The 22,253-nt window shown below is 40.9% G+C and overlaps 1 protein-coding gene across 1 annotated transcript in view; it reads right to left on the bottom strand.

The window, feature by feature from the left end:
- The window catches only part of SPOPL (speckle type BTB/POZ protein like), a 33,578-nt gene extending 17,051 nt beyond the window's left edge, over nucleotides 1–16,527 (bottom strand). The window contains exons 1-4 of the mRNA XM_081201848.1: nucleotides 16,131–16,527; nucleotides 2,447–2,585; nucleotides 1,224–1,345; nucleotides 136–287 (exon numbers count right to left, since the gene is read on the bottom strand). Coding sequence (XP_081057974.1) covers nucleotides 136–287; nucleotides 1,224–1,345; nucleotides 2,447–2,524 — 352 coding nt within the window. The 5' untranslated portion in view covers nucleotides 2,525–2,585; nucleotides 16,131–16,527. The remainder of the gene's footprint in view (nucleotides 1–135; nucleotides 288–1,223; nucleotides 1,346–2,446; nucleotides 2,586–16,130) is intronic.
- Between the last annotated feature and the right edge of the window lie 5,726 nt (nucleotides 16,528–22,253).

The raw sequence follows: 22,253 nt of genomic DNA, 5'->3' as shown, positions 1-22,253 counted from the left end.
CTTGTACAGACACAAAATAATAAATCTGAGTTTACAAGCTTTTAAATAAATAAATAAATATCTGATTTGACAGACCTTTTACTCCTTAAACTGAAAACTACCTATTGTTCTTGAAGCATTTTAAAATCCACTTACCCATTGCTTTCGTTTCTTCTCTTTTTGCATTTAAAAGAGAAAATTTAAATTTTGCTCTCACTTCACTTTTTGGACAACTAACTAGAAGTAAATACAGTGAAAGGTAATCTTTGCTTTCATCATCCAGTCCTTTGGGGTTTACTCTCAGGCACCTGAAATAAAGAACGTAAGAAGCAAGTCTTAGAAACATCAACTTGTTCTCCAATCCATAAAGGCCTAACTTGCTAAGATATTTAAAACTTGGAGTACTGTTGTGATATGATTTTTTACACGTACACAATAACTCCCCTGGGTTCTGGAGATCAGTTTTTTAAACTTACATATGTATTCAACACCCATGATCTCCAGTTGCTCATATCTATATACAGTATCCCTATTGCTCTTCTCCTGCTGTCACACCTTTCAATACTCCAAGGAACGACCATATATACAGTGGTGTTCTCCTGAAATGCTTCTTCAGAAGGGTGGGGCCCTCTTGAACAAAATGAGATTATTATTATTTATTGCATTTCTATACCACCCTTCATCCAAGGATCACAGGGCAGTTTACAAATAGGGAACCCTGCTAGTGCCACACGGATGTGAGCTGAGCCATAATTTGCTTCCTCCAGACAAGTCCACAAGGCAGCAAGTCATTCAACTAACCTTGGCTCCCATGGCTTTGCTCACAGCACTGTGGCAGGAGCTGCAATGAAAGAGCAGCAAAGCTGCAGCAATCTTTCTTCCGCGAACTTGGCTTGGCTTAGTATTACATGCAAACTGGGCCCCTGAATTGCCCAAATTGCTCTCAGTAACCTCACAAATGGAGATTTGAACCCAATGTCTCTCTGGCCCTAATCCAACACATTACATCATCTTGCCTTATTTTGCCACAAACTATATAGTATTTCAAACCGTTAGCTGTTTGGATCTCTGTAATGTAGCAGAAAATCAGTGATAGTTTGACCCACTTCCAACAATAAAAACAGTTTTAAGACTGGAGGATAAACCACCATACATGTGATTTTATTTATGACATATTAACAGATTCTCAAGAGATCGTATGCTTAAAGAAAGTGAGAAGCCACTGACAAATGACTAATACCTACCATTTCATTTTGTCATTTGGCCCTGATGAAAAAGTAGAACTCTTTAAAACTTCCCCCATTTCTTCTCGGCAGAAGCTGAAGTTATTAATGGTCCACATATAAGAAAATTTTACAACTTTAACCTGAATAAGAGATGCAGACAATCACGTAAATTCACCAGATTCACTTTTCTTCAGCTTAATTTTTTTTAAAAGCAGTTATTGAAGAAATAACCTCAACTGGTTTAAACTGGTTTTTTTGGGGGAGGGATATCTCATAGAATTAAGGAGTCACTGCAGCTTATACTGTGCACTTGTTAAAAAAGCCAGTTTCAGAATAGGATTCCATAAGCTACCAACATATGACATTTGAGCAAGATTCATTCCTTAGGGGCCCCTTATTTGATAAGTTACCAGCAACTGCAGGCTTTTTCAGAGTCACAGGTTGAATTATTGTAGACTTTAGGTGGTTAATTCATTTGTCCTACATCTCAGCAACCTTTGGTTGTATTCAGTAGCTGCACAAATAGAAGGAAGCTTGCACAATGAATGTTTCTCAATGGATGTCCTCACCTCTGCAAATCCCCCCAATCACTGGATACAACCTTCAGTATTTGATTTCTTGCCTATTATATTGCTGATCTCACCCGTAACCATATTTTTATCATTATTTTTGCACATAGTATACATTTTCTTTTTGAATTATGGTGGTGGAGGAGACTCTTGAGAGTCCCATGGACTGCAAGAAGAACAAACCTATCCATTCTTAAGGAAATCAGCCCTGAGTGCTCACTGGAAGGACAGATCCTGAAGCTGAGCCTCCAATACTTTGGCCACCTCATGAGAAGAGAAGACTCCCTGGAAAAGACCCTGATGTTGGGAAAGATGGAGGGCACAAGGAGAAGGGAACGGCAGAGGACGAGATGGTTGGACAGTGTTCTCGAAGCTACCAGCATGAGTTTGACCAAACTGCGGGAGGCAGTGGAAGACAGGAGTGCCTGGCGTCCTCTGGTCCATGGGGTCACGAAGAGTCGGGACACGACTAAACGACTAAACAACAACAATTACATTTTCTGATTGGTTCTCTTTATTATATTACCTTTTTTGCCTTCTTATTCCATTTACTTGGAACCAGAATTCTGGGTATCACATTGCATTACTGCTGGAAGCTACATCTGAAAGTGTCCTACTATTAAACATGCCATTAACAAAACCTGGACACATACATACAGGTATGTGGCTTACCTGCGTGTAACACCAGCTTTCAGCTATAGGACCACTGGACATCTCTCCAGGTGGTGGAGGAGTGGAGACTCTTGACATCCCCACTTTATTGCAATTTTTTTACAGTATAAAGGCAGCAATTCAATTGTCAGTATTCTTCCTACACAAATTAAGATGAAACAATGCATTAGTATTTAGAAAAAGTACAGCCAAGTACTCACTATTAAGGTATTACTTTAACTACTTACGGTAGACGTTAGATAAATTACTGAAAAAATATCAAGGGCAATTGTAAGACAAGTCTATTGACCAGATATCAAAGACCAACAAAACTTTGTGCTCCACCCATGTAAATGAAATATATATTGTGCTTTAGTACCCCAGGGAGGACATCCCTCAATTTTCAGATGGGACACAGTCAAAGTGAGATTGTCTAAACATCAGTAAACCTGCATTACTCTTGGGGATGTGTGAAATCAGTGGGAGGCTGATTAAGTTATATGTGTGCTATAGAAGAATAAATTTATTCTTCTCAACTAGAAATTCTGTGAAGACTATCTTTTGAAAAGCAGGTGGCTTTTACAGCAGCTGAATCAGAGTAAATATTTCTACCTGAAGTCATTCATGCATTATGTCTATCCAAAAGTTCTTCTCTACTCTGTCCTTGACTGAAAAGTACCCTTCAGTTCAGAGGCTCTGGTATGTGCAATTGCCTTTACTTTTTATTCCAGGATGGCTGCCATGTCTATACATGGCACAATCCCAAATTGAAAGCAAGGTAATTTGCTATTATCTTAGAGCAAAAAGGCAAAATCTATACACTCCAACCAGTACTACCAATTCTTCATGAATAACCTTCCTGTCCCAATTTACAATAATAGTAAGAGCACACCAGTTGTTTTGATTATTTAAAAGCTGCCTCCTAGGACTTCACACCTTCCAAGAAGTTTTATAGAACATCACATTACGTAATATGGAGAGTCTACCTCTTATTAAATGCAAATGATTGGTTAGTTCAGGCTCCTGGGCACTCGTAACCTGGCTACTGTGATGTTCAACTGTGTTATTTATTCCTCCATTCTGCTAAACCAGTCTCGTATTTAACAACCTGCCTGGTAGTCATAAGAGACCAGAATTCCATGGATATAAGGATATGAAATTCAATGAAGACAAGTGAGCAGACTGCCAGAGGAAGGAAAAATTGCCTCAACCCTTTTCTGCCAATATGCTTAGTAGAAGATCTTTTAAATAGCCTTCTAAAAGGCTAGTAGCTTGGAGGAGAGGGGTTGGCCTCCTCTGTGGCCAGGATGAAAACACAAAATACTAGCTTGTTTCCAAACCAGTAAAAAAAGGCTGGTAACTTTTGTGAGCATATTTACAAGTTGCCCTAAATTGTGTTACTGTTCGTAGATGCCTGCACATGCTCATTAAAAGCTAAGCTAAATGCGAAGAAAGGATAAAATTTCCCTGAAGAGGTCATGACTACTCTGGGGAGCTGGGGAGCAAGAAGCTTCCACTCCTGCCATTACTATCAGATAACCACATAAAAAGATTCGGTGGCAATTATACAAGTGTGTTCTAGACTTCATCTAGGAGAAAACTGTTAGTTGATCAATCAAATAAGGCAGAAATGAAATGAACGGCATCTCAGCCCTATAATTGCTTCTTCAAATACTATCCTCTGCTTACTACGTCTTTACCATATTTCTGCATGCTGCCTTGTGATCATTACTGTTCCTATAAATGAATATTTCATGCGGAAAATGGGGTTTTAAGCCCACTCAGGGTGACTTTTCATTATAGAAGTTACACAAAAGTAGACCCACAAAGTAGTTTAATTTATTGTCAACTATATGGAAGTTTCAGCCACTTATCATTTACAGTTTTCTTTCTGTATATAAAAGCGGCTGAAGCAAAACACATCCCAAGAAGAGCAAATAAAATTTACAAAACTCAACCCAAATGTAGTGTTATTTTGGGACATTTTTTCACCCTTATATACAATCACCGTGGGATATAAAAAGTCAAGTTTCTTAATTTTTGTTTATGAATTAACATCTTGGCTAAAAAAAGATGGCCATGTGATTTCTCAAGTGAAAATCAATCCAGGGAAGCTTAGGGGAAAAGTGTGCTTTTCCTAATGCAACACATAGCTTTGCTTGGGATACCCTACTCCAAAATACGTTGGAAGAAAGTGTCAGTGTAGTGTACTGTAGTGTTTAGAACTAGGACCTAGGAGACCAGGGTTCAAATTCCCACTCAGCCATGAAGCTCAATGGGTAACTTTGGGCCAGTCACCATCTCTTTTAAGGAAGGTCAACAATACTTATAACAATACACAGTAGCACATATTTTGACAACTTTGAAGTGTCAAATATTATCAAAATTTGGCCATTCAATTTGGTAGTAATACAAATATCTGTGCTTTAAGAATCTGAGCTCATTGGCTCCTAGTTGTTGATATATTTTGGAAACCAATGATGCTGCAAACCATATAGCTTGTGTTACAAGCTAAATAGATACCATAACCTTTGCATTAATAATTTTAGTTTTAAAATAATTTCTACTCTATCCTTGCCCATGAAGAAACAATAGTGCCATCTACTTCAGAAATATTTTTTTAAAAGCTTAATACAATAGGCACAACCCAGCCAAGTTAAACAATTTATAACATACTCTTAAACATGTCTACTCAACAGAAAGTTCCACTGCATTCTATGGATCTCGTGCCTAATAAAGGATTGCAGCTTAAATCTCACTGATTTCTATGGAGCATTCAAGTACACATTGAGGATCTTCCATTTAAATAAATGGGATCTAAAAGTGCTTAACTTTGGCTGGAATGTGCCCAGTGTGGATTTATGACAGTGTGGATTATCAGTAAGAATGAGAGAGTACAGCTTTAAAGTGAAGCTTTGGCAATATGTGTACGAACATCTAAAATCACTATGGAAATTCTGTTGGTAGTTACAGGCTATGCTTTTTAATGTTCTGCTTGCAGCAGTTATCAGAAAGTAATTGTAGATATGTAATCAGTGGAACTTCTAAAGCATAGGTTCAGTATGGGTTGCTCATTTCACAAAATAAAAATAAATCTAGCCACTTCTGTTATCAGCAAACAACCCAGAGCCTCAAAGATGAAGCTGTATTGTCCTCAAGTGGTCTCTTACCTTAATTCTTAAATTTGTGCTAGCATTATTAATGCTTAGCAGTCCCATTGTGCTATGTGTTGTACATGACTGACGTCTTCTCCACTCAAGATCAAAGACAATATACACCAGAAGCGCAAAACACATAGACAAGGTAACAGTAAGATTAAGATGAATAACTGTCAGAGCACTTCACAATTGTCTACTGTCAAGATTTCTTTCATGGTTCACAGGACAGCACAGGGAAGCTGTTAAAGATAGATCTGATCTGAGGAGGTACATAACATCCGCTTTTTATATGTTTACAATGAACTACTTCAATGCATTTGGTGCCCTGGGAACAGGAAGAAACTTGTTGTAAAGTTTGATCAAATGGGCATCCCTGGAAGCCCACAGCTGCAGACATCTCAGTGCTCAAGATAAAGCAGACAAATGCAGGTGGAAAGATGCAGAAATGCACATAAAACTCAACAGTATCATTAGGACAGCAGCTAGCATATTACCACCAGATCCTGTTTCCTATATTTTGCTAAACACCAATATAAAATATTGTGCTCTTCTTTTAACACATTTAATGATTAAAAAAATTATAATGCTTTATTTAAAATATATTTAAAAATAACAAATTAAGAATCAGCTTTATTGTTTTAGAGCTCTGGCTAAAGATGCAGCATTTGCTAAATTATGTAATTAGTTGTATAATGAAGAAGACTCCTTAGTATTAAGGTCAAACTCTTGTTCTACAAGCAAAACCAAACTGGGATACAGTCACTCAGTAATGCAGTGATCTAGTCTTGTTAGCAAGAAAATAGTTTGCTCAAGAGGACCAGCTGTAACTGGAAAACCGAGGGGGGTGCGTGCACACAGATTTCTCATATGATATTAATCACCAGGACTTCTACTAAAATTAGTTCCTTCTTACCTAATATTGTATTATGCTACCTTCCTTAAAAACAAACCTTTCTAATATACTCAACTCAACATTTTCTCCAGGCATCTCATGCCCACGAGGAACAATTTGAGGGGTTCAAGGAAGAATAAAAGCAATGGCACAATCTTAAACTTGGTTTACAAAATGTCAACTTTAGCCAAACATCTGTCTATAAGATATTCATCCATATTCTATCCTATTTCTGAATCCTAGGAACAAATGCACTAGCCACTAGCACACTTCTGAAATTAGGAAACTGTAGGTATAGATATAGTAGTCTTCTGCATGCACAGAATTGGGAGGGAAGCACTTGGCTGTATCACTGTGCCTTGCAGCAGCTGTCAGAAGAACCCTTCCAATTTTCCAAGAAGGGAGAGAAGAGTCCAAGGGCATTTGCTCCCACCCCAGACCTATCACAAGGGCACATTTCCAAAACCAATCTACCGTATTTTTCGCTCCATAAGACACACCAGACCATAAGGCACACCTAGTTTTGGGAGGAGGAAAACAAGAAAAAAAATATTCTGAATCCCAGATGCCAGAACAGCAGGAGAGGTGCTGTGCAGAGAGGGGCTCCGTTCCTCCTCCCGCTTCACTGAAGGGGCGCTTCGCAGCTCTCCCTCTCTGCGCAGCGCCATTCGCTCCATAAGACGCACTCACATTTCCCCTTACTTTTTAGGAGGAAAAAAGTACGTCTTATGGAGTGAAAAATACAGTAATTTAATAACCACAAGTAGCAACATGTAAGAGCAATGCTGATGGTGCAGCTACTTAACGCTCCCATTCTGCTAAACCAGATGATCAAGTACTTATTCTTCGATTTGGTGGGAGGCACTGGTTAATTATTGGGCTGGCACACTACAAATAGAAATAATAATAAATGTTATCATTTAAAAGAAATATAATTTAAAAGTCCTAAATATTGATCACTGATCTCCACCTGCACCCTTTTATGTGCATACCTTGAGAAATATGATATCCGCTTCTAATGGTTAGCTGTTCCAACAGGTTAACTGCAAGTTTATACATGCAAAATGGAACAGGCATGTTTATTTTAATTGAAAGAGTGAGCAGTACAAACTTCTGAACCTTATTTACGTTCTACTTCAATAGATCAATCTTTTAAATACAGATAAAGAGATCTAGCCAAGTCTACAAGCCTCATCTTACACAGTTAAGTCCATGAACACTACAGCAAGTTACTGCACATAATTATACAGACCATGAAATCTAATTTAAAGGCATTATGAATTGCATATCAAACTAAAATATTTAGTCTGTTTCAGAAATGTATGAGCAAAAGATGTATTAATCACAAACAGCTCTACTTTATTAGCTTTAGCATTTTACCAAAGCCAAGAGGATTTTAGCTGGATTGTTTTTAGTAAGTCAAGTTCAGATTTGTGCTAGGTTATGAACTCTAGAGACACAGACATATCTCTTAGTGTAAAAGACATAAAGGTGCTAACTGACAAATGAAGTTAGTACAAAATCAAGTCAATTGTCAAAGAATGGATCTACACTTTTGAGTCATATTTCTTTTCTTAGGATTTTTGCTTATGTGTCATCGTCGTCGTCATCATCATCATCATCATCATACCACAAAATAAATTGATAATCAGAGTTCATCTTGCTTTCTGAAACCATTTCCCCCCACAGTGGTTTACTGCCACCAAATATCATTACACAAGTTTATACAGTTACCAAAACCAAACAGCATTAGCAGCTGTCTTCCATAATTCTTATTGCCTTGGTGAGCGTACCACCACCTCTGGCAGGTGTGATGAGCCCCAGCTGTCTCAACTGGAAGCTACAGCAGTGGTTGGGAAGTAGTCTGGCAGCTGCAGAGCAATCCCTGCCTCTTTCCCAGCTCTAAGGGTTATTTGGTCATGGCACTGTAAAGGGGGGGGGGGCAGAGCACCTTGGCCCTAGACAACCAAACCAAGCAGGCTTTACACCTCCTTTTACACATAATGCAAAACAATTGTCTGGCTGTTTGTGCTGGAACTTTGGGCTTACACTTTGCACCCTCCTCATATCCTTCAATTCTCTCACTTTAGAATTTAAATATTCATGCCAAAGCCTTGAACTTATGCACTTCCCTGTCCCTTCTGTGGGCAAATTCCCTTTTTCACTTTCTGACTTGATGAGGCCGCATTTTGCCTAATTTGGACATAACAGCCAACTATGTTTTGATCAAACCAGGAAATGAGAGCTGGAACAGGTGCATCCAGGGCAGGGAGAAGAAGCACAGGAGCCCAAGGTTGCACATGAATATTCAAACCATAGTTCCCCACTGCAGGTGAACGGATCCAGTATTGAAAAGCAACTGCTTTTATGCAGGTACATTTTGGCAATGAATTTTAGCTGACCAATAAGAATTTATGGAGTGGCGTCAATGTAAGAAATAACTCTGTAGCATCATCAAGAACTTAGGACCCAGGAAGGCAAAATAAGAAAGGCTGCTCCATTAGCCAGATGAATATGATATCATCATGCACCTTAATTGCAAATTTGTGTTTTGCCATCCATCATCCGAAGACAAAAATAATATGGTGCGCTTCCATGGTATACCAGTATCTAGAAAAAGCTTCACTCGACTTAGCACTTGCTAAATTACAGATGCTTAGGAATTAACATACACAGCTTCTTACAGTCTTAACTCAGGGGCCTTCTTTGGGTAGTGGAGTTTGCTGTGCTTTTCCAGCTCCTCATAACTGTAGGAGTGAACTAGGACTACACAACACACATCAAGTACTAATAAGCAGATTCCCTCACCAAACTACAAAGGAATAACCTTACAAGCAAAAAACCCCAAAAACAAATTACCTTGAGCCCCGAAATCAATGAAGTGACACTGCCATACTGTTTTAGTCACATGACAGTACTTTCCCCCTCGTCCAATGGTTAAAGGTCTATATTACAATGCCGCATAAAATCACACAATTAGTTGGAACCAAACTACTTGCAGGGGGGGAGGAAGGGTATATTCATTCCAATTTCTCATTCCCTCTGCATTTCCATAAAAGCAGTTCTGTGAGGGTCTGTGGGGCTTCCAAAACATTACAGGAAGTGGAGCCAGGGGCATCAGTTAAAATCATCCCCTCCTCTAGCAACAGCCTCTGCTGGATCTCAGCCTCTTCCATGAATGGAAGAAGTCCTTCCATTTGTGGATGGTGATGTCTAGATCTAACCAAATAAAAACTGTTGAGATTATCACAAAACTACCCAGAACTCCCAGTGCTGCATGCAGCAAACAGAAAACTCACCTCAGTAGTTTGCATTCCCTTTTTTTATCCATGCAATCATAATACACATACAGGAAAGGGAGAACAAGTGGATTACTGCACTTCTAAATGACTACCTCTTTCACAGAAATGCTGCCCTGGAGACCTTCTACAAAGAGTGGAGGGTTACAATCCAATCCTACTCCTCTCTTTAATGAGTGTACAACAAACAGCTGTGTGCAGAATACATTGTCCTGAGTGTTTCTTCAAGGCAGTCAAACCACAGTTCAGTTTGTGTTCAGAACAAAGAGAAATGCTACAGTGCCAAAGCAACTGAGCAGATAACAGTACCAAGCTACCAAATTAGACAAGATTTTTTTAAACTGGGTTTTGTATATCATTCTCAGGTGAGATAGGTTATATATGTGTGTGTGTTTGTGTCCTATCTCCCAGACACTGAAGGCAGCTTATATGGGTTTCTGTCATCTGACCTTTATACCAACTCCATGAGACCAAGAAGCAAATCAAGTTTTATTTTCATAGTAGCAGCTAATTCACTTAATTATCTTCCTTCTTATAATTTTTAGATTATGTCAAGTATGAATAGGACAAACCTGTATGTGCAGCATATACAGGTGCACTTCCTAAAATTATATGACTGAAGACGCTTGAAGTTTACCAAAAAGTAATCCTGAGTACAGAATTAATTTGGACAGATCAAGCATGAGAACCACCACTTAGTCTGAGGACAAGAGAAACCCTGCTTTGAATGCTGCTGTCTTCAAGGGAGCTCAGTTTTTATCAGCAGCAGGTCTCTCCTTTGATGAGCTTTCTTTGCACCTTGCTTTGAATTCCAAACCATCAGCTGATTTTTGGGACTTCAAAGCACTGTCACCCAATGCCATTGTGACATCAGGTGACTGACAGGTGGATGGCCTTGTCTATCTGTCAAATTTGGGGGATAAGATAGATAAGAATCAAGCCCGCTGGCCAGATCCAGTCCCCACCCTTCATTTAATAAATTCCCTTCAAATGACGCCTGCTATGCTCGATCCTTCCAGGTTTTGCGGTATACCTTAGTCGTACCTTATTTCTCAAACGCCTTATGACTTGAACATTTTGGCTCCCAAATGCCACAAACCTGGAAGTGAGTGTTCTGGTTTGCAAACGTTTTTTGGAAGCTGAACCTCCAACACAGCTTCCAATTGAGTGCAGGAAGCTCCTGCAGCCAATCGGAAGCCGCGTCTTGGTTTTTGAATGTTTTCGGAAGTCAAACAGACTTCCAGAATGGATTCTGTTTGAGAACCAAGGTATGATTGTAAAGCAAAAACCTTTCAATAAATATATGAGCTGTAAACGGTTTTAGTCTAAAATTTGGAGAAATACATGTCTATGCCTTTTTGACCAAATTTTGGATTTATTATAGTCCTGTAAATTTATCTCTAAGCTGCTATGTGTGTCTTATTAAATGAAGAAGTTCATATTTATTGTTGTTGTTGTTGTTTTCTTATATGCCGTTCTTCCTTCTGAAAGTTCCCAGGGTGGCTAACATTTCTAATAAAACCATGCTAACAGAAAGTCTTATAAATCACATTTAAAACTACAAATACACAATGTATATATTGCAACAGGTATAACACAGCAATTTAGGCAGGTGATGCAGGTAACATCCATTTCGCTTATAGATTAATACTTTACTCAGGATTTTTTCGTGTTAACTTCAAGTGTCTTCAATCATAAGGCTGGAGACCTGTAGGAATAAACAAGTTTTTACCTGACACCTAAACAAAACTAGTGTAGGTGCCAACCTGATTTCTAAATGGACAAATTTCCATAAGCAGGGTACCATCACTGAGAATGCACTGCTTCATGTGGTTGCCCCAAGAACACATCAATGGCACTAGTACCAAAGACTCTCCCCACTTCACATCTTAAACTCTAGTTGGCTGGTACTGGGAGGCATGACCCTTTATATACTTAGAGCCTGAGCTGTTTAGGGCTTTATATGTTAGTACCAACCCCTTGAATTCGGCTTGGCATATCTCGCTGACATTGCCCCTAACAACACACAGGTAGTGGCTTTCTATGTCAGTTGCAGCTTCCAAACCATCTTCAAGGTTAACATTGTTAATAAAGCAAACCTGTTAAGCAATCTACATTAGGAGGTGGCAATTGGCAATCCCTTCACAAACATAAAGCCAGATGCAGATGCACTAAGAATTTACATACTTACATACCAATTTTGGAGGGAGAATTTTATTTCCAGAATGACACAAACTTTCCCTTTATGTTGAGAGTACAAAGCAATGCAATGCAATCTGAAATACTTAGTGGATATAAAAAGCATTTATTAGAATAATCCACTGAGAGATCCAGGCCTCCATGCCAGAAAGGTGGAGACACATAATTTGTAGTAAACAAGAGTGATTCATTTACTACAGCATGACTACAGCGGTGTAAGCAGCCAATAGCAATAGGAATTCATTTCCCGGGTAGGAGAGGAAGGTCAAAACAGATTAATTTGAGCCACACATTTTCCTTTGGGCTGGGTTCCACTGCAGGAAGGGCAAGATATAAATTTAATAAATAATAATGTTTCAAGCTCCAAACTGCACTGAAGTGCCAGCTGAACAATAACTGGTTTCCTGAAAAGTGCATTTAGGACTGGGGGTGCTTAAAGATCATTGCTAAAACTGACATTAGACTACTTCAAACTACTCAGTAACATAATCCAATGTCTGGTTAAATACATTCCAAATCCATACCCACAGCCAAAGCTGGCCCATCCATGAGGCAAGGTGGGCAACTGCCTCTGACAGCAGGACCCATAGGGGCAGCAGATCCCAATATAGATCTTTAGCCCCACCCCACCCCCTGCTCATGATGTAGATCTTCATTTACTTCTTCCCTGGTGGGGAGGAGGTTACTATTGTGTGGTTTTCCTCAGTTGCCAAAATGTTTTGGGCCAGCCCTACCCACTCCACTCTCAAGGAGTTACATATCAAACACAACAGTCCACTTCAAAGCAATGAAAAAGGAAAAGGGTCTGAAAATATTTTTAACAAAATGCAATCCATGTATTGTGTGAGCACTGTGTATCTGAGCACTGTACAATTTTGTACTGTTAAACATAGACGCTGCAAATGAAGTTTGGGATTCCTGACATATACAGCATCTCTCACATACAAACCAAGTCTCTTTAATAGTGCAAAATGAACTAAAATTGTTTGGTTGATATCTGGTGTTAGTCATACTCAAATTGTGCTCACTGAATTCACTAGACTACCAATTTCAATAGACTTATACCAATTTCAATAGGTGTAAGAAAAACTTAGTTAGATATCACCCTTCATTTTTGTACCAGTTAGAGCTGAATTTTAATATAACTAGAAGATACACATTTCTTAAAATCAGATCAGTTTTGTATTCCTATATTATTCTGGGATCAAATTATCTTCAAAATTATTGTATTTACTTGGAGCACTGTAATATCCCACTTTCATTAGTAGCATCACAGTGGTAGGCGAGTGAAGGTGCACCAGTTTTACAGATAGAAAGCTGCAGTTTCAGGCTCATGCCTTTAATTCTGCTGAAATCACTGGAACCAAACTGATTTAAAGCCAAGCATTCATCTTAACTATTTTATGCATCATTTTAATTCTGACAGATTTAGTCAACAGTCCTCTGAAATAAAAGGCTATTTCAAATGTTGTTCTCAGTCTCTCATTTATTCTTAAATGCATGAGCTACAGAACTCAAAGCAGGCCTAATGTCAGAGAACGTCTCCTGATCATTGCTTAAAATGTTTGAAAGAGTAAAAGACTTCTGTAAAAATTCAAGCATTTTTAAAAGAACGATAATGAGAAAAGGCAAGGAATGCCAGTGAGGTGGAGAGGTATCCATGGGGGTTGGGGAATTTATTATAAAAAACAGTTTTAAAGTAACTAAATTATTACAACAATTTAGGAAGTTCAAAAGTTGCCATTAACATTTTTGTTGTTGACTGTCCCTCATGAAACAGATACAATGTACCATTATGACAAGCCAGAATGAGGCTTGTTTCCTCCCTTACATGGGGACAGTCAGCAGAAAGGGAAGAGCTAAGTGTTCATACACTATGGTTAAGCACTGCATGCAAACAAGGCCAGAATAAGGGAAATATATTATTCCTAATCAAATATTTTAATTGATCTAATTTTAGTTACCGAGGGGGAAAACCTCAAGACATTTGTATAGCATGTGTAACATTAACATAATGGGTTTTGTTTACTAAATTACAAGTCACAGATTCTAAATTAGATTCTAACCAATAGAGGCCACCAGAACATTGTTCAGAAAACCCATATTCCTGAGATATGCACAACGAATAATTATGAGCTGAACTACCACAGACAATTTTTTATTTAAGTACTTTAAACAACTGGGCCCTGAAACTAAAACATATACAGATTGTCAGCTGGCTAACTGTAAAATTACTAGTACATACACAGAAGGCAGGAATGGGTGAGGAACTGGTCTTTCAGTTTCCCCCCTACATGTTCAAAGGAAGACCTGTTCAACTAACCACTTATTTACCAGAAAAATGTCATTACCACACTGGAGGGGAAAGCGGGAGAGAGGGTGGAAGAGAGCGGGTGGGGAGAGAGAGAGAGAGAGAGAGAGAGAGAGAGAGAGAGAGAGAGATCCAGAGCAACAGTGTATCTACCATATCATTGAGAAGAACATCAATAGTACTTTATGGAAGAATAAACTAGGCTGATGTGTGTAGTACTGTACTTTGAGACTGGAGATTTCTCCAAGGCCTCCAATGGGAAAAAAGTCTTCTTTGTCTGCATACATTTTCAAGGGGAGCTTCCTTCAAAAATGGATGCATGCGCTCAAATTATGATAAGGAAACTGTATCGGGCAATATTCTAAAGGACTTCCCCTTTAAAAACACATAGTCAAAACACAGTGACTAGTTAAATATGTCCATCTGAAATACAGGATGGTCAAGTGAAGGCTGGTCATCAAAAGAAACAAATGCGAAAAATTAACACCAGAGACCAATGTGAATTTAAATTTATAACAAGTCAGGATTTGAAATAATGTGCGGGTAAAAATTCACAGCAAAATACCTTGGTAAATCCAAGAATACCTACCAATATTGTACCAAGAATGGAGAATGGCAAGATATAAAAGAACAAATAATCCTAAAGCACCTTCAAGACTGACATACTGTAGCATATGCCTTCAAATAATATAAGAAAAAACCTTCAAAATCCACATTTGGGCAGTACCTTTTTTGAGACGAACCAAAATTTCACAGAAGCATGACACGTTTTTGAGTTCTACAGAACATCCTGCCTGATGACAAGCTCCGGAGAACTCAAAAACTTGTCACACTTTTGTAACATTATGGTTGGTCCCAATAAAGGCATTGCCAAAGTGTGGATTTTGGGGGGAGTCATCTGTGAGATCTGTAGGCCTCAACTCCTTAACCAATGAGACTCTTGCAGCACCTGGGGTCTAGATTTTTATGACACATGTTCTCAGACCACAAAAGATTATGCTAAGGCACATTTGTTAGCCTTTAAGGTGTCACAAGATCACTGGGTATTTTTCACAACTACTCTTCTTCAACAGAATGATTAGGACTGTCCTATAATTAAAACCCTGCGGAAGTTGGCCACGAAACACCTACAATGACATCTTGACCCTGCCTCCAAGGCTGCAATCTTACATGGGGAGTAAGCCCTGCTGATATTTAGTTTCTGAACAAACATGAAGAGGAGAGCAAAACACCACAGGAAGAAGGTTGGTGGGGGGGGGGAGAGAGAAAGAGAGATAAACAGAGGCAGAAATTGAGAGGAAGACTCATAGAGTAGCAAGTAGAGAAAGCCCTTGTCCAACGAATCACATTCCAAAGAGGTTTGAATTAGACATAAAATGACAGCACTGCATCAGAAGGAAGCTTTGATATATGTGTGTGTGTCTGTTTACCAGAAAGCATACGATAAAAGAAAAGTGTATAAATATGCAAAGGCATCTGGGATTTCCTTTTAAAAAAAAAGTATCCGGAAAAGGTGCAGAAACAACCCAGGCTGCCCCTGGGGTTGGCAAGGCGAGAGGCCCTGCTTAGGAGAGGGCTCCCCCCACCCACCTCTCTTGGGCACCAACCTCTCTCTTTTTGGGTGGGGGGGGGCAGAATCATCAGTAACAATTTCATGGGGAGGAAGTAAGAGGAGCCTCCCGTGAGAAGTGCGTGTGTGCATATTGTGTGTATGTGAGAGAGAGAGCGCTAAGTGTGTGAAGTGTGTTACCCGAGTGCCAATGCAGCCCCCGCCCACAGAGAGGAGAGAAGGGCTGCCCCATAACCGACCCAGACTGAATCATCACCCCCCCCCGGATCCTTTTACCGGAGTTCGGCGCTGGCGGGGGGTCTCGGCCGGCCTCATACTGACGGGACTGGACGAGGGGGCTCCGCTAGTCCGTGGCCCCCGCTGACGATGGCGTGAGGGGAAGAGGGCGAGGAGGGAGGAGGAGACGGCGGAGGAGGGGGCTGTGGCGGAAGCGTCGCGTCCGGGCAGAGCTGCTGGCGGCGGAGCCGCATTTCCCCCTCTCTCTCTCCTCCCGTCACAAGCCTCCTCGGCCACCCCTCAGGTGGGGAAGCGAGAGCGAGGAGCCCGGTCGGCCCACCTTCGCGCACGGGCGCGGGGCCCCTCTCGGCTCCCGTACACAGGGAAGAAAAAGAGGGGGGAGGGAAACGGGGGTGGGGGGAGAGAGAGCAAGCGAGAGAGAGAAAAACCCTCACAGAGGCGGCGGCGGCCGTAGGCAGCTGCTTGTTGCTATTACTGCTGCCGCCGCCGCTTCCTCACTTCCGGGAGCAGACGCGGCGTGTGTGTGACGTCATGACGCAGCCGGGGCACGGGCGCGTGTGTGGGGTTCCCCCCCCAAAAAAGAGCTGCGCCGTTCTGTAGGAGGGCTTATTTGAAGAAAGAAAGTACTATAATATTTTTACTTTTTAAACAAACGACCCGAACGCCTCCATCCGGGTACTTGCAAAGGAAGCTCCGGTTCTGCTGAGGGAAGAACGTAGGTGCCTGTATGAGTCCGTGCCCAAGTCCATATTACTGTATAGGAACTTGCCTTTGGGCGCAAATACAGCCCTGTGTGTGTATCACATACTGTATATACATACATATATGTGTGTGTTTAGATATATATATATATATATATATATATATACACACACACATATATACATACAAACACACACACACACAAATCACACATTTACACATACAGAGAGAATATATTATCATTATTACTGTTATTATTATTATTATATGCAAACCACCAAGTGAGAGTTATAGTTCATCTGATGAACTGGGCTCTAGTTGACAAATGCTTTTATGCCATGATAAAATTTAGTCTTTTAGGCTTCACAAACCTTTACTGTGGCTGATCACAGAATTTTCCTGCCCTGGGCAACATGAAGGGCAGATTTGGTCCCACGTGGCTCCGCTGTCCATGACCACTCAGCTGGCAGAGGGAAGGAGGGTAGACAATGCAAGTGTGTGCAATGCCATCTCTCTCTTTTTGGCACAGTAATGGACACTGAGCATAGTGGCAAGCACAGACTTGTAAAATCCATTACCAACTGGCAGGGGAGGGGCTGAGCAGAGGGGACAGGCTTCCTTCCTCCACAGCCAACATGGAAATCAAACATGCTTCGTCTACCAACAGCCCACCCACCTAAATATAATTCCTATTGCTACCAGACAACGAGTGTATTTGTAGACCACTCTTCATGATCACTCTCCATAGTGATCTTGGAGCAATTTCCGAGATAAATTACATTCAGCATAGAATTACATTGAAATACGAAACTTAAAACAAGTCATTAATAAAATACAGCTGTGCAGAAATAAAACCTAAAAATGTTAGGCAGGCTGCATGACTTCATTTCCTCCAAAGGCCCTATAGAACAGGTATGTTTTCACTTGGCGACTAGCCTTTCAGAATTGTTCCCACCCCTTGTTAAATACAAGCCTAGACAAGCCCAGTTCTGCACTGCACAGAGATTGGCAGAGGCCAGCCAAGTACAGGCAGTGACAGCTTCTTCTCATTCTGGCTGGCCTGCTGGACCCAAAGAGAACAGGTAGAGCAGCCTTTGACAACCTGGTGCCCTTCAAATGTTTGGGAGTGCAACTCCCATTAGCAGCAGCCAGCAGAGGGAGGTAGCAAAAGGCAGAACAGTGGTTGCTCCTTGCAACTCACTGGTCCAGCTCTATCGACCATGCTACCTAGAGACTCACTCGCTGGATCATCACCGTGTCATGGTGAGTAGGCTTGCACATTCCTATGACCCTTGTGAACGAAGCTGTCAGGAATCTCATACTCCCAGCAGGGTCACCCAAGGTGGTAAGGTCAAAGGGTTCCATCAACGGTGTCTCCGAAGAATTTTACACATCACTTGGGAAGACAGGCGAACTAATGCCAGTGTACTGGAAGAAGCAAAGATCAGTGTCAAAGCAATGATTCTTCAACATCTATTTTGGACTATTCACGTTGTTCAAATGGCTCATTATCATCTTCCAAAGCAACTACTCTATTCCGAACTTAAAAAGTGGAAAGTGTAATGCTGGTGGTCAGCAAAAGAGGTTTAAAGACTCTCTCGAGGTAAATCTAAAAAAAGTAAGATAAACACCAACAATTGGGAAACATTGGCCTGCAGTTCTCCAACTGAAGAAAAACCTTTACTGAAGGACTTTGAAGATGCTTGAACTCAAGACGCAAGGAAGAAACATGCTAAGAGGAAGGCATGTTTGGCAAACCTTCACCTTGATCAACTCCTGCCCGGAAACCTATGTCCCCACTGTGGAAGGATGTGTGGCTCCAGAATTGGCCTCCACAGTTACTTAGACTCACTGTTAAGACCGTGTTCATGGAAGACTATTTTACTCGGCTATGAGTGTTCGCCAAACAAGCTACCTAGAAATAGAAGGTTAGAATCCTTTTTCCTTGAACAAATTATTTTCATATCTGTCATAAGTGTCTGCATAATAGGTTTTTTTAATGGGGGGTGGAGTATCTTTATAATGGCAGTTGTATTAGTGGGTGGGATGAAATATGGTACCAAAGGCAGTGAAAATCCAAAGTAGACCTTCTCATTCCTCCCCTCCCCCTTTCACCTCCGGGGGGGAAATGCAGTTTATAGAAACAACTAAAAAGTTGTTTTATTTTAGTTGAATATCTAAATATGCTTTTTGAAGACATTGTTATGAATTTGGGGCATACAGCCTACCCCCCCCCGTCCCTATTCTAATTCCTAGATCAATTTCTGGAATAGCCAGGCCAGCCTGGTAATGGCCCGCTATGTATGGGTCTCTAAGGTAACAAAGGAAGTGGCTCTGTGTCAGATGTCAAATGCATGGACCTCCCTCCCTCAACTGTCTCTCAGGTAGAAAGACAAAAGACCAGAGTGGAGAGTTGAGTTATGTGAGCCAGAACCGGGAAGAAAAGCTGCATGCTGGCCAGGCAAAGAGAGAGAGCAATGACTGATTTCTTTTTTAACCCAAGGCTGTGGCTATGGGAGAAACAAGACCCTTTGGGGGTGTTAATGCTGTGAACCCCTCTACTGCAGGCTCAAGTTATATATGTGTGTGTAAATAAACCATATATTACATTCTCAAAGGAAACATGAACCCTGGGTGCCTGGGTGCTTGGAGATTGGAGTGGCATTCAACAATATCCTTCCAGAGTTATAGATGAGCTTTCCACTTTCCTAACTGAATGCCGTGTCTGATCACTTCTGGGGTGGGGGTTGCAGAAACATCCTTGCCATGTTCTTCCCATTGTAGTTGTTCAAAATGATAGGATACAGGACTCAAGAGCTTCCCAGCTTTATACAGGCATTACTATTTTGTCTTGCAAGCACAAACAATTTTCCATGCTTTCGTAAGTTAATGATATTTTCTCCTTCCCCTGCATTTACATGAGTTTAAGGGTATTTGTTTGCATGGGACATGAAACGCTGGGTTGTGGAGCTGAATACTGTGTGAAATGGGGAGCCAGAGAAGGAGTTAGCCGTAAAACGCATAATTTACAAAAGAGAAATGTAAACTTTGTAGAAAGAAAACAGCAGCGAATAAGTTCCGTCTGGGTTCCTAACTTGTCATGTAAGCAAGAGAATTGTAGCACATCTTAGGCCTGAGCTTCATGGGCAGCAGCATGGGGTTCTTCTACTTTGAACCACTGCTTCTGCAGCAAAGGGGTTCTGACCCAAGGTAAGAGTTCGCGTTTGGGCAAGCAGAGGAAGGCAGGACAAAGTAAGTAAAAGATGAGGCAAGGCAAGGATTTCAGGATTCAAGTGATACCACAGACACTACCTAGCTGATATCACCCCTTTAAGACTGGTTTATGGGAATGGGTTAGAACCTCAGAAATAATGAGCTCACATACACCAGTCTCCTGTTAAGACTTCAAGGTAATTGGGTGGAAGGGGTGAACACCTGTGGTCTAAGTTCCCATATAGCCTGGATTGGTGGGAGCTCTTTTGACAGCATCTTGTTCCGTTGCTCAGCCTACTCAGATTTAAGTGTAAGTTTTTGTGTTATTTAGCTGGATTAGTTAGTGTTTGTTGCTTTCTTACCTTCTGAGTTATTTTAATCTGTGTAATTATTTGGAGTTTTTCACTTTTGTAGAGTTTTGTTTTAGTAAAGTCTGTGTATGATTTTATGAAATTTGGTCTGGTCTGGGTTCCTGAACCTTTTAATTTTGACCACACTTTGCTTTTCGGAGGAAGGGTCATCTGCCACAGGCACTCTCTGCAGCTGCCTTTTCTGCTGGTTAAATAGATCGTGGTGCAACTCTTCCTCTACTGCTGCTGTAGTCAAGGCTTGGCTATTGAAGCATCAGTCCTTTCACGTGAGCATCCCTGGGAGGCAGGGACCTCAGCTTCCCTGGTCAATTTCAGGGGTTCTCTAAGTGCTCGCTGTTCACCATGTCTGGGCTCTCTGAAAATATGGCACAAACTCTGAAGGCTGTAATTTTAAACACAAACCAGGGGGTAAGTCCCATTGCACACAGTGAGAGTTACTTATGTGTAAACAGCCACATAATTATCTAAACAATGGCCCACCAAGTAAGGAAGCAACACCAGTTAAAGAGAGGCAATTCAACGTAATCACTTAAGACACATTACTTACTCAATAAGTGTTCATATGACTTCAGTTAAGGCTGCTCTGGCTGCTACTCCAACCACAATATGAGACCAGCAAAAAGAAGGCGAGCGGGGTGGGTTGGGGGAATTTCCCTGGCACTTTGTTTATGTCTGCAGTAACACCCTTGAGCTTTCCTTCTTCCCATTTTCTTTTGCTTTGGTTTGACTGTCAGTTTCCTCTTGATGCATTTCCTCTCCGCAGGTGCTTCCTCCTCTCAGGACTATGAGATTTATTTCTTCTTTTTCTTTTTGAGCCGTTTCACATAGACACCTGCACACCTTCACACTCCATTACCCCATAATAAATGCTAAACAGAAGAAGGAAGAAAACACCATATGTGTGAGATTTGAATGAAGTTAGGACTGTGCAGAGTTAGGAGGAAATAACCAAGACACAGGGTGGTAAGAACGGGTGAATTGTTGGTGGGGAGGTCTGGGAGAAGTGATGGTGGAGGAGGAATCCCAGGGAAATAGCTAGGGTGAAGGGCGCTGTTGGATAACCTGAGAGAAACATACAAGGATTACAGCACAAAACCTTAATTGTGATAGGGCCTGGGGCGACGAACAGAACTCACAAACTGTCCCATGTACATTCAGGTTTATATTTCTGTGAAAGGGACCCCCTTCAGTCTGAAATCTCAAGACAGATGTATGCTGAAAGAAGTTGTACTTAACATCAAGAGGATGCATTTTAAATAATCATCATCATCACATTTCCATTCCACCTTTCTTCCAAGGAGTTCACAGTGGCATATATAATTCTCCCCTTTCCCCATTTTATCCTAACCACAACCTTGTGAGGTAGGACAGGCTGAGAGACAGCGACTGGCCCAAGGTCACACAGTCAGCTTTCTGGCTGAGGAGATTTATTCCAGCTCCTCCCAAGCTCTAGTCCAGGACTCTAACCCCTACACTACACTGGCTCTCTATTAGAGCGAAGGGTGTCTAACGTGAGTTTTCAGGGTGGGGTAGCTTATTTTCTTGAAGTATTTCACATTAATTATAAAAATGTTTACTGCACATGTATCACAGCAATCTACAGCAATATATAAACATAAAAACATGCAGTAAAATAATAAAAAGTTAAAAGCAAATTAAAAGCAAAAGAATCGAAAACAAACACCATTAGGCCATTGTGTGTGGTATACTCTAATTCCCTGCCCAGAATAGAAAAGGTGTGAGGTGGTGTTTAAAAGTTGGCACAGAAGGGGCCTGCTGAATCTCTCTTGGCAAGATGCCCCACAGGACTGGGTCGAGAACACTAAAAGCTTGGTTTCTCCTAGTCATCAAAGGAGTCTCCCCAACTGGAGAAAGA

Source organism: Podarcis bocagei (genome assembly GCF_964188305.1).
Source record: "Podarcis bocagei genome assembly, chromosome: 1".
Lineage (NCBI taxonomy): Eukaryota > Metazoa > Chordata > Lepidosauria > Squamata > Lacertidae > Podarcis > Podarcis bocagei.
This window is presented reverse-complemented; position numbering and strand designations above follow the sequence as displayed.